The 12,876-nt window shown below is 51.8% G+C and overlaps 1 protein-coding gene across 1 annotated transcript in view; it reads left to right on the forward strand.

Annotated features, from left to right (window-relative positions):
• The first annotated feature begins 798 nt into the window (after nt 1-798).
• fdft1 (farnesyl-diphosphate farnesyltransferase 1) overlaps nt 799-12,876 on the forward strand; it is a 54,669-nt gene continuing 42,591 nt past the window's right edge. Inside the window, exons 1-6 of the mRNA XM_038817617.1 lie at nt 799-1,141; nt 2,726-2,823; nt 9,099-9,282; nt 11,176-11,304; nt 12,114-12,305; nt 12,697-12,873. Of these exons, the coding sequence (XP_038673545.1) occupies nt 893-1,141; nt 2,726-2,823; nt 9,099-9,282; nt 11,176-11,304; nt 12,114-12,305; nt 12,697-12,873 (1,029 nt within the window). The 5' untranslated portion in view covers nt 799-892. The remainder of the gene's footprint in view (nt 1,142-2,725; nt 2,824-9,098; nt 9,283-11,175; nt 11,305-12,113; nt 12,306-12,696; nt 12,874-12,876) is intronic.

Genomic DNA, 12,876 nt, shown 5'->3' on the forward strand with positions numbered 1-12,876 from the left:
CACCCCCCTCTGACCCCCCCCCACCCCCGCCCCCTCTGACCCCCCCCCACCCCGCCCCCTCTGACCCCCCCCACCCCGCCCCCTCTGACCCCACTGTATAATCTGATGACCAAGGAAACAAAGTTCACAGAGCAGCCTGTGAGAGTGAGAAGGTCTTCGACAATGTGTGACGCTGCAGTGAGCAGCACGGTAGCACAGTGGTTAGCACTGCTGCCTCAGCTCCAGGGTCCCAGCTTCCATTCCCGGCTTGGGTCACTGTCTGTGTGGAGTCTGCACGTTCTCCCCGTGTCTGCGTGGGTTTCCTCCGGGTGCTCCGGTTTCCTCCTACAGTCCAATGATGTGCGGGTTCGGTGGATTGGCCATGATACATTAGGCCAGCCCTGATCCTCTATTCCAGCTCCTGCCCTGTGTCCTGTCGCTGACAGCAACTTCAGCTCTTCCTATTTTGATAAGTTTGATTATCCATGAATTATTGAAGTTGCACAATGAATGTCTAATGTCTAATTGTACAAAGAGTTAATACACCATGTGGGCAATGTGACTACTTACAACCAGCTAGCCTTGTGATTGGACAGTGCAGACTCTGGGCTATCTGATTGGCTCTGCCCTCTGGACTCTCTGATTGGCTCTGGGTCTCTGGGCTGCCTGATTGGCTCTGCCCTCTGGGCTGTCTGATTGGCTCTGGGTCTGTGGGCTGCCTGATTGGCTCTGGTCTGTGGGCTGCCTGTTTGGCAGGGCTCCTGTTTCTGGTGTTGACTCCAGGCTGTGTGGTGGGTGTGACCGACCTCTGGTTAAAGTTTCTGTGGAATGAGCGAGACACAGTGCCTGCTGTACAGGCTGAGAGCTGAGCTGATTACAAGGCCTGTGTTGGCAGCTAGGCTTTCCTCCCAACATGTACTGTGTAGCCAGAAGTGCCTGGCCTTTGGCAGTACGGGCCATGCAGTGTGATTCACGGCGCAGTGCTCTCCTCTGCACCGTCTGCCCATGCCACCAAGCAGCTCGCTGCAGGCTGTCCTGCTCACCGTGCCTGTCCTGTTGGGTGCGACGAGACCCATCCAGTGGGCACTTCTTGCATGTGGCACTTGCAGATGTGGAAAAGACGGCAACTCCGAGAAAGTTATTCCTCAAAACAGCCTCCCTGGTACGTGAAGTAAGAGCAGGAGTCTATTTCTCCGGGTTGTTAAAGTTTGTATCTTTGTCTCCTGGCCCCCCTCTGAGGCCAAACACGCTGTTTGCAGCTTACCCATGCCGTTACTAAAGTCGCCTTTGTCCACTGATTGGATCCCTGAGCTTCAGCTCCGATGTTGCTGAAACCTTCATTCTGTCTTTTTCTGTTACCTCTGTATTTGCACATACCGAGGTTTCCCTGGCCAGCCACCAACTCTGCATGATCCTAAACTCTCCGATCACGCACCACTTGCCGTTCACCCACCCTCCTGTGTGCTTGCTGATGTAGACTGGCAGCTCCTCCACCATCCCTCCATGCTCTCACCTACTCCCCATCTCTGTAATCTCTTCCATCCAATTCCCTCCAATTCCGACCTCCTGTACTTCTCCAGTTTTAATCCCTCCCACCATTTAACAGTTGTTACTTCAGCTTCAGATAAACTAAGCTCTGGAATTCACACTTTAAACTCCTCTACACCTTTATCTCTCTCTCTCTCTCTCTCTCTCTCCTCCTTTAAGGTGCCCCCTTCAAACATATTCCTTTGACCAATCTTTTGGACACCTGACTACCTGATGTAGCTCAGTTCAGACTCCTGTGAAACACTTTGGAATGTTTCACTCTTTTCCAGGTGCAACATGAAAGCAAGTTGTAGGGTTTGCAAATGTCAGTGTCTCTTGGCCTGGAGAGTGAAAAATGAAAACGCTTATTGTCACGAGTAGGCTTCAAATGAAGTTACTGTGAAAAGCCCCTAGTCGCCACATTCCGGTGCCTGTTCGGGGAGGCTGTTACGGGAATCGAACCGTGCTGCTGGCCTGCCTTGGTCTGCTTTCAAAGCCAGCGATTTAGCCCTGTGCTAAACAGCCCTTGCTACATGGGTGAACCCGGTGTGGGGTCAGTGATCTGGAGAGAGTGAGCAGTGATTGGGTGAAGTCCGTCTGGAGTCAGTGATCTGGAGAGTGTCAGCAGTGATTGGGTGAACTTGGTGTGGGGTCAGTGATCTGGAGAGTGTCAGCAGTGATTGGGTGAACTCGGTGTGGGGTCAGTGATCTGGAGAGTGTCAGCAGTGATTGGGTGAACTCGGTGTGGGGTCAGTGATCTGGAGAGAGTGAGCAGTGATTGGGTGAACTTGGTGTGGGGTCAGTGATCTGGAGAGTGTCAGCAGTGATTGGGTGAACTCGGTGTGGGGTCAGTGATCTGGAGAGTGTGAGCAGTGATTGGGTGAAGTCCGTCTGGAGTCAGTGATCTGGAGAGTGTGAGCAGTGATTGGGTGAACCCGGTGTGGGGTCAGTGATCTGGAGAGTGTGAGCAGTGATTGGGTGAACTCGGTGTGGAGTCAGTGATCTGGAGAGTGTCAGCAGTGATTGGGTGAACTCGGTGTGGGGTCAGTGATCTGGAGAGAGTGAGCAGTGATTGGGTGAACTCGGTGTGGGGTCAGTGATCTGGAGAGAGTGAGCAGTGATTGGGTGAACTCGGTGTGGGGTCAGTGATCTGGAGAGTGTGAGCAGTGATTGGGTAAAGTTCGTCTGGAGTCAGTGATCTGATGTCCATGTTTTTCAGGACTCGATGAGTGAAAGCTTGAAGAAATGCTACGTTTATCTGAACCAGACGAGCCGCAGTTTTGCTGCTGTGATTCAGGCGCTGGACGGTGACCTACGGTAAGGATCAGTGAACCCATCCAGTGACTGGGACACTACGGAAATATTAAATTACTGGGGAGTGGAGGGAATGGTTCTGGGGGGTGGGGAAGGACCGGCTGAGGGAAGGGGTGTTGCTGGTGGGTGGTGCAGTGGCACAGTGGTTAGCACTGCTGCCTCACAGCACCAGAGACCTAGGTTCAATTCCGGCCTTGCGTGACTTTGTATGTTTGTTATTTACAGCACAGAAGGAGGCCGTTCGGCCCATCGTGTCTGCACCGGCTCCAAAAAGAGCTTCCCAGCTGGTCCCATTCCCAGCTGGTCCCATTCCCAGCTGGTCCCATTCCCAGCTGGTCCCATTCCCAGCTGGTCCCATTCCCAGCTGGTTCCATTCCACAGCCCTGGGCGGGATTCTCTGTTTTGCCGGCAGCTCGGGGGTTTACCGACAGCGTAGAGCAGGAGACCCCATTGACCGGCCGGCGTAACAGAGCATCCCGTCGGCGGGGTAAAACACGAATAAGGTGCGGCGGGGCGGAGAATCCAGCTCCGCAGCTCTTTAAATTCATCACTTTCAAATAAATATCTAGCTCTTTTGAAACCTCCTGTGGAATCCGCCTCCACCACTTCCCCCAGGCAGCACATCCCAAACCCCAACAACTCTCCCAGGCAGCGCATTCCATCCCCAACAACTCTCCCAGGCAGCACATTCCATCCCCAACAACTCTCCCAGGCAGCACATTCCAAACCCCAACATCTCTCCCAGGCAGCACATTCCAAACCCCAACGTCTTCCCCCAGGCAGCACATCCCAAACCCCAACAACTCTCCCAGGCAGCACATTCCAAACCCCAACGTCTTCCCCCAGGCAGCACATTCCAAACCCCAACAACTCTCCCAGGCAGCACATTCCATCCCCAACAACTCTCCCAGGCAGCGCATCCCAAACCCCAACAACTCTCCCAGGCAGCACATTCCAAACCCCAACAACTCTCCCAGGCAGCACATTCCAAACCCCAACAACTCTCCCAGGCAGCACATTCCAAACCCCAACAACTCTCCCAGATAGCACATTCCAAACCCCAACAACTCTCCCAGGCAGCACATTCCATCCCCAACAACTCTCCCAGGCAGCGCATTCCAAACCCCAACAACTCTCCCAGGCAGCACATTCCAAACCCCAACAACTCTCCCAGGCAGCACATTCCAAACCCCAACAACTCTCCCAGGCAGCACATTCCAAACCCCAACAACTCTCCCAGGCAGCACATCCCAAACCCCAACAACTCTCCCAGGCAGCACATTCCAAACCCCAACAACTCTCCCAGGCAGCACATTCCAAACCCCAACAACTCTCCCAGGCAGCACATTCCAAACCCCAACAACTCTCCCAGGCAGCACATTCCAAACCCCAACAACTCTCCCAGGCAGCACATTCCAAACCCCAACAACTCTCCCAGGCAGCACATTCCAAACCCCAACATCTCTCCCTGGCAGCACATTCCATCCCCAACAACTCTCCCAGGCAGCGCATTCCAAACCCCGACAACTCTCCCAGGCAGCACATTCCAAACCCCAACAACTCTCCCAGACAGCACATTCCAAACCCCAACAACTCTCCCAGGCAGCACATTCCATCCCCAACAACTCTCCCAGGCAGCACATTCCAAACCCCAACATCTCTCCCTGGCAGCACATTCCAAACCCCAACATCTCTCCCTGGCAGCACATTCCAAATCCCAACAACTCTCCCAGGCAGCACATTCCAAATCCCAACAACTCTCCCAGGTAGCACATTCCAAACCCCAACAACTCTTCCAGGCAGCACATTCCATCCCCAACAACTCTCCCAGGCAGCGCATTCCATCCCCAACAACTCTCCCAGGCAGCACATTCCAAACCCCAACAACTCTCCCAGGCAGTACATTCCATCCCCAACAACTCTCCCAGACAGCACATTCCATCCCCAACAACTCTCCCAGACAGCACATTCCAAACCCCAACAACTCTCCCAGGCAGCACATTCCAAACCCCAACAACTCTCCCAGGCAGCACATTCCAAACCCCAACAACTCTCCCAGGCAGCACATTCCAAACCCCAACAACTCTCCCAGACAGCACATTCCAAACCCCAACAACTCTCCCAGGCAGCACATTCCAAACCCCAACAACTCTCCCAGGCAGCACATTCCATCCCCAACAACTCTCCCAGGCAGCACATTCCATCCCCAACAACTCTCCCAGGCAGCTCATTCCATCCCCAACAACTCTCCCAGGCAGCTCATTCCAAACCCCAACAACTCTCCCAGGCAGCACATTCCAAACCCCAACATCTCTCCCTGGCAGCACATTCCAAACCCCAACAACTCTCTGAGCAAAGAAGCTTCTCCCATCTCACTCCCAGCTCTCTTGCTGACCATCTTGAAATTGTGACCCCCCCAGTCACTGACACACCAACCAGTGGAAACAGAATATCCTTCTTTACCCTGTCAAAATTGTTCAGAATTTTGAACACCTCAATAAGGTCACTTAAGAACAAAGAAAAGTACAGCTCAGGAACAGGCCCGTCGGCCCTCCAAGCCTGTGCCGACCATGTTGCCCGTCTAAACTAAAATCTTCTACACTTCCTGGGTGTGTATCCCTCTATTCCCATCCTATTCATGTATTTGTCAAGATGCCCCTTAAATGTCACTATCGTCCCTGCTTCCACCACCTCCTCCTCCGGCAGCGAGTTCCAGGCACGCACTACCCTCTGTAAAAAAAAAAAACTTGCCTCGTACATCTCGTCTAAACCTTGCCCCTCACACCTTAAACCTAGGCCCCCTAGTAATTGACCCATCTACTCTGGGGAAAAGCCTCTGACTATCCACTCTGTCCATGCCCCTCATAATTTTGTAGACCTCTATCAGGTCGCCCCTGAACCTTAATCTTCTTAATCTCCTCTGCTCCAAGGAGAACAAGCCCAATTTCTCCAATCTTTCCTTGTATCTAAAATTCCTCATTCCTGGTATCATTCCAGTAAATCTCCTCTGCTCTCTCTCCAGGGCTTTAACATCCTTCCTTAAATATGGTGCCAGAATGGACACAATACTCCAAATGTGGTCTGACCAATGATTTGTAGAGCTGTAGCATCACTTCTTTGCTTTTATACTCGATGCCTCTATTTATAAACCCAAGGATGCTGTAAGCCTTCTGAACAACTGTTTCAACTTGTCTGGCCACCTTCAGAGAATTATGCACTCGAACCCCGGGGTCCGTCTGCCCCTGTACCCACTCTCAAAGTTGTACCGTTGAGCCTGTATTCATTTTCATTTTCTTTCATTTCGTATTGTCTCCCCGTGTTTCTTCTACCAAAATGCATCACCTCACACTTCGCTGCATTGACGTTTATCTGCCAGGTGTCTGCCCATTTGGCCAACTTGTCAACGTCTCTCTGAAGTCGCTCAGCGTCATCCCCACAATTCACTATTCTCCCGAGCTTCATATCATCTGCAAATTTAGAGATTTTGCCCTCAACAGTCACTTCTGAATCATTCAAAAATATGAAAAAGCAAGGGTCCCAACACTGAGCCCTGGGGAACACCACATTGAACTGGTCTCCAGTCTGAGAAATGCCCATCTATACCTACCCTCTGTATCCTATCTCTCAGGCAACTTCTAATCCATGCTGCCAAGGACCCAGCAATCCCAAATATTTTTAATTTGCTGACCAACCTGCCATGTGGCACTGTATCAAATACTTTCTGAAAGTCCAAATATGCAACATCCATGGCACTACCCTCATCCACTACCTCTGTCACCTCATCAAAGAACTCAATTAAATTTGAGTGGAGATGTCGGCATTGGACTGGGGTGAGCACAGTAAGTAGTCTTACAAACACCAGGTTAAAGTCCAACATGTTTGTTTCAAACACTAGCTTTCGGAGCACTGAGGAAGGAGCAGCGCTCCGAAAGCTCGTGTTTGAAACAAACATGTTGGACTATAACCTGGTGTTGTAAGACTTCTTACTGTGCTCAATTAAATTTGTCAGACATGACCTGCCCTTGACAAAGCCATATTAAGGTTACTTCTTAAGGTTAATGTGCAGGTTCAGTTGGGGAAAAGCCTCTGACTATCCACTCTGTCTATGCCCCTCATAATTTTGTAGACCTCTATCAGGTCGCCCCTCGACCTCCGTCGTTCCAGTGAGAACAAACCGAGTTTATTCAACCGCTCCTCATAGCTAATGCCCTCCATAACAGGCAACATCCTGGTAAATCTCTTCTGCAACCTCTCTAAAGCCTCCACATCCTTCTGGTAGTGTGGCAACCAGAATTGAACACTATACTCCCAAGTGTGGCCTAACTAAGGTTCTATACAGCTGCAACATGACTTGCCAATTCTTATACTCAATGCCCCGGCCAATGAAGGCAAGCATGCCGTATGCCTTCTTGACTACCTTCTCCTCGTTGGAGTTTAGAAGGATGAGGGGGGATACTGCGAGGCCTGGATAGAGTGGACGTGGAGAGGATGTTTCCAGTTGTAGGAAAAACTAGAAGCAGAGGACACAATCTCAGACTAAAGGAACGATCCTTTAAAACAGAGATGAGGAGGAATTTCTTCAGCCAGAGGGTGGTGAATCTGTGGAACTCTTTCCCGCAGAAGGTTGTGGAGGCCAAATCACTGAGTGTCTTTAAGACAGAGGTAGATAGGTTCTTGATTAATTAGGGGATCAGGGGTTATAGGGAGAAGGCAGGAGAATGGGGATGAGAAAAATATCCACCATGATTGAGTGGCGGAGCAGACTCGATGGGCCGAGTGGCCTTATTCTGCTCCTATGTCTTATGTTGACTGTCTAGTATTAACTTATTTTTCTCCAAGTGTATTGTTTATCTAATCCCGTATTATGGCCTCCATCAGTTTTCGCACTATGATGTCAAGCTGACAGGTCTGTATATTGATGTCAAGCTGACAGGTCTGTAGTTTCCTGGATTATCCTTTGTCCCTTTCTAATGGCGTCACATTTACAATCCTCCGGTCCCCCGGGACTTATCCTGTGTTCAGAGACCCCTGGAGAATCTTTGTCAACGGCTCCGCAATATGCTTCTTACCTCTCAGTAATCTAGGATGCATCTCATCCGGGCCTGGCGACTTCTCTGCCTGGAGGGCTTCCAGCCTGTTTAGCACCTTTTCTTTATCACTTCTCCTGCTCAGTTGCTCAACACCCACATTTTCAACTGGGCCAAAGTCCTGATTTAGTACCTCTGCCATACCCTCTGCCATACCCTCTGCTTCAGTGAGCAGTTTACCCTGCTTGCCCCTCAATCCTTCACTAATCTTTTACCATTAATATGTTTGAAGAACATTTTGCTCTTTGTTTTAACACAGCCTGCAATCCTTTCCTCTGCTTCCTCTCAAGCCTTCCTTATTCCAGCCTTAGCCTCTCTCCTGCATTGAGATACTCTTCCTGATTTTATCATCAATATTCTTTGTCCTCCAGGGTACTCTGTCTTTGGAAACCCTGTTTTTATTTCTCATGGGTACGTACCTAGATTACACCATATTCCTCTCTCCATTTTTCATCCACTGTTTTATCCACCAAAATGCACTTTCTCCCCGAGTCTGCGCGGGTTTCCTCCGGGTGCTCCGGTTTCCTCCCACAGCCCAGTCAGGTGGATTGGCCATGATCAATGTGTGCGGTTATGGGAATAGGCCGAGGGAATGGACCTCAGTGAAGTGCTCTTTCGGAGGGTCAGTGCAGTCTTGATGGGCTGAATGGCCTATTCCCACACTGTTGGGATTCTATCGTTATTGGGACAGGGGCTGCTGAGAGTGTGGGGTGTGAAGCAGTTGCTGTGGGCGGGTGAGCGTTGGCTCGGTCGCATGTGAGGGGAAAGGGACAGCACGGTGGCACAGTGGTTGGCACGGCTGCCTCACAGCTCCAGGATCCTGGGTTCAATTCCAGCCTCGGGTGTCTGGCTGTGCGGAGTCTGCACATCCTCCCCCTGTGTGCGTGGGTTTCCTCCGGGTGCTCCGGTTTCCTCCCACAGTCCAAAGATGTGCAGGTTAGGTGGATTGACCACGCTACATTGCCCATTAGTGTCCAAATGGTTATGTGGGGTTACCGGGATAGGGTGGAGAGGTGGACTTAAGTGGGGTGCTCTTTCCAAGGGCTGGTGCAGACACGATGGGCTGAATGGCCTCCTCCTGCACTGTAAATTCTCTGATTCGATGAAGGGCAGTGTTGCTGGAGTTGAGGGAGGAGAAACCAAGACGGGACCCAGCCTGTGGCCTACACTAATGCTGTGCTTTCACTACAGCCAGGCCGTCTGCATCTTCTACCTGGTGTTACGGGCTCTGGACACAGTGGAAGATGACATGTCCATCCCTTTGGATGTGAAGATCCCTATGTTGCAGAATTTCCACACCTACCTGTACCAGCCTGAGTGGAGGTACGACCAGAGCCAGGAGAAGGATCGTCAGGTTCTACAGGATTTCCCATCGGTACGTATCCTCATGTCAGGAGTGTGGGGGAGGCTTTAATTACAATTCTCACTGGAGTACGGGTCCCACACACACTGACTCTCACTGGGGTACGGGTCCCACACACACTGACTCTCACTGGGGTACGGGTCCCACACACACTGACTCTCACTGGGGTACGGGTCCCACACACACTGACTCTCACTGGGGTACGGATCCCACACACACTGACTCTCACAGGGGTACGGGTCCCACACACACTGACTCTCACTGGGGTACGGGTCTCACACACACTGACTCTCACTGGGGTACGGATCCCACACACACTGACTCTCACTGGGGTTGGGGTCCCACACACACTGACTCTCACTGGGGTACGGATCCCACACACACTGACTCTTACTGGGGTACGGGTCCCACACACACTGACTCTCACTGGGGTACGGGTCCCACACACACTGACTCTCACTGGGGTACGGGTCCCACACACACTGACTCTCACTGGGGTACGGGTCCCACACACACTGACTCTCACTGGGGTACGGGTCCCACACACTGACTCTCACTGGGGTACGGGTCCCACACACACTGACTCTCACTGGGGTATGGGTCCCACACACACTGACTCTCACTGGGGTACGGGTCCCACACACACTGACTCTCACTGGGTTACAGGTCCCACACACACTGACTCTCACTGGGGTACAGTTCCACACACACTGACTCTCACTTTGGTACAGTTCCACACACACACTGACTCTCACTTTGGTACAGTTCCACACACACTGACTCTCACTGAGGTACGGGTCTCACACACACTGACTCTCACTGGGGTACAGTTCCACACACACTGACTCTCACTGGGGTACAGTTCCACACACACTGACTCTCACTGGGGTACGGGCCCCACACACACTGACTCTCACTGGGGTACGGGCCCCACACACACTGACTCTCACTGGGGTAGGGGTCCCACACACACACTGACTCTCACTGGGGTACGGGCCCACACACACTGACTCTCACTGGGGTACGGGCCCCACACACACAGACTCTCACTGGGGTACGGGCCCCACACACACTGACTCTCACTGGGGTACGGGTCCCACACACACTGACTCTCACTGGGGTACGGGTCCCACACACACTGACTCTCACTGGGGTACGGGTCCCACACACACTGACTCTCACTGGGGTACGGGCCCCACACACACTGACTCTCACTGGGGTACGGGTCCCACACACACTGACTCTCACTGGGTTACAGGTCCCACACACACTGACTCTCACTGGGGTACAGTTCCACACACACTGACTCTCACTTTGGTACAGTTCCACACACACACTGACTCTCACTTTGGTACAGTTCCACACACACTGACTCTCACTGGGGTACGGGTCTCACACACACTGACTCTCACTGGGGTACGGGTCTCACACACACTGACTCTCACTGGGGTACAGTTCCACACACACTGACTCTCACTGGGGTACAGTTCCACACACACTGACTCTCACTGGGGTACGGGCCCCACACACACTGACTCTCACTGGGGTACGGGCCCCACACACACTGACTCTCACTGGGGTAGGGGTCCCACACACACACTGACTCTCACTGGGGTACGGGCCCCACACACACTGACTCTCACTGGGGTACGGGCCCCACACACACTGACTCTCACTGGGGTACGGGCCCCACACACACTGACTCTCACTGGGGTACGGGCCCCACACACACTGACTCTCACTGGGGTACGGGTCCCACACACACTGACTCTCACTGGGGTACGGGTCCCACACACACTGACTCTCACTGGGGTACGGGTCCCACACACACTGACTCTCACTGGGGTATGGGTTCTGTCTTTGGCCTATTTCTGATCTGGTTTTCACTATTGCTCCCTGACCCAGATATCCTTGGAGTTCCGCTCTCTGGCCAAGGTCTATCAGGATGTGATTGCAAATATCTGCCACAAAATGGGAGCTGGAATGGCTGAATTTTTGGAAAAAAAAGTTGGATCTATCAAAGACTGGGACACGGTAAGGGGGTCACAGACTGGCTGTTGGTGAGTGTTGTGTGTGCCATGTGGAGTTACACAGAGTTGTGATGGGTGGAGAGTTGGGTGTGGTGAGTGAGGGTGTTTTGACGTTTCAATGAAGTTTGTGTTGAGGACAGCTTTTTTAAATGATTAAATTTGATGTGGGTGTCACTGGCGAGACCAGAATCTGGTGCCCAGCCCTAATTATCCTGGAACAGACGGGGTTGCCCACCGTTCCCGAGGGCAGTTTAGAGTTGACCACGACTCTATGGGTCCAGAGTCTCAGTAAGTCAGACTAGGGAAGGACGACAAATTTCCTTCCCTATAGGGCTTAGTGAACCCGTGGCAGGTTTTGAACCTTGTCCCCAGAGCATGAGCCTAGGCTTCTGGTGTACTGGTCCAGTGCCAGTACCCCACCATCTCCTGGTGAGCTGTCAGGTAGAGCACAAGCTGTGACAGGTATGTGTGCGTGACAGAGGATAAATAGTTGCTTGGTTGCTAAGGGAATTAAGGTATATGGGTATAATGCAGGAAGGTGAATATGAGGTGGAATATTAGCCTTGACCTTAGTGAAAGGTAGAACAAGCTCAAAGGGCCAAATGGCCTCCTTCTTGGTTTTATAAGTTCTGAGTTACTCCTGCCTGCACGTTGGGATAGTTTGACTGATTGTTGCAGACGGTAAGAGTGTTTGAAGATGGAGAATGATATTGTCCAGTAATGAGTAACTGACCTGTGTGCTGGATAATGGAAGCAGAATGTTTCACTGTCCTGTGAACCTTCACTGATGTTCGTTCTGCACCTTTGTTTTAGTACTGTCACTATGTGGCAGGCCTGGTGGGAATCGGTTTGTCCCGTCTATTCTCCGCCTCTGAGCTGGAGGATCCGGTTGTTGGACAGGACACTGAGCTGGCAAACTCCATGGGCCTCTTCCTGCAGAAAACCAACATCATTCGAGATTACTTGGAGGACCAGCAGGAAGGCCGTGAGTTCTGGCCGCAGGAGGTGAGTGTCTCTAGTCGGAGGGTAGGGGGCAGTACAAGTAAGAATTCCAACTCAAACACAGATCTGTCCAGTTTACCCTTCCTACACCAGTCCCTCTGGAGGTGGGGTTGGCAAAAGCCTGTTTTGCTTTTCTCTCCTGCAGTTCCGCCCTCTCAACTCTGCAATTTTGAACCATTACCTCCAGAATTCTTTCACTGCCTGAGCTCCCCGATTTCCCCCTTCCCTTTCCCTCAGACTTTATCTTTCAAACTATTCCCTGTTCTTTTTTAAAAGCTGTGCTAGATCCTGGTTACCGTAATGTTTCTGGTTGAAGATTCCTTCCCCTTCTGTCCTTTTGTTTGGGCACAGTGTCACTGGTCTAGCTGCCTATTGTTCCCCTTGTGTGTTTCAGGTCTGGAGCAAGTATGCGGAGAAACTGTCTGACTTTACCAAACCCCAGAATATTCAGGCAGCACTGCACTGCTTGAATGAGCTGGTAACCAACGCACTGCAGCATGTCCCAGATGTTATTAAGTACTTATCTCGCCTCCACAATCAGAGTGTCTTCAACTTCTGTGCTATACCACAGGTA

The sequence above is a fragment of the Scyliorhinus canicula genome, chromosome 1, assembly GCF_902713615.1.
Source record: "Scyliorhinus canicula chromosome 1, sScyCan1.1, whole genome shotgun sequence".
Classification (NCBI taxonomy): domain Eukaryota; kingdom Metazoa; phylum Chordata; class Chondrichthyes; order Carcharhiniformes; family Scyliorhinidae; genus Scyliorhinus; species Scyliorhinus canicula.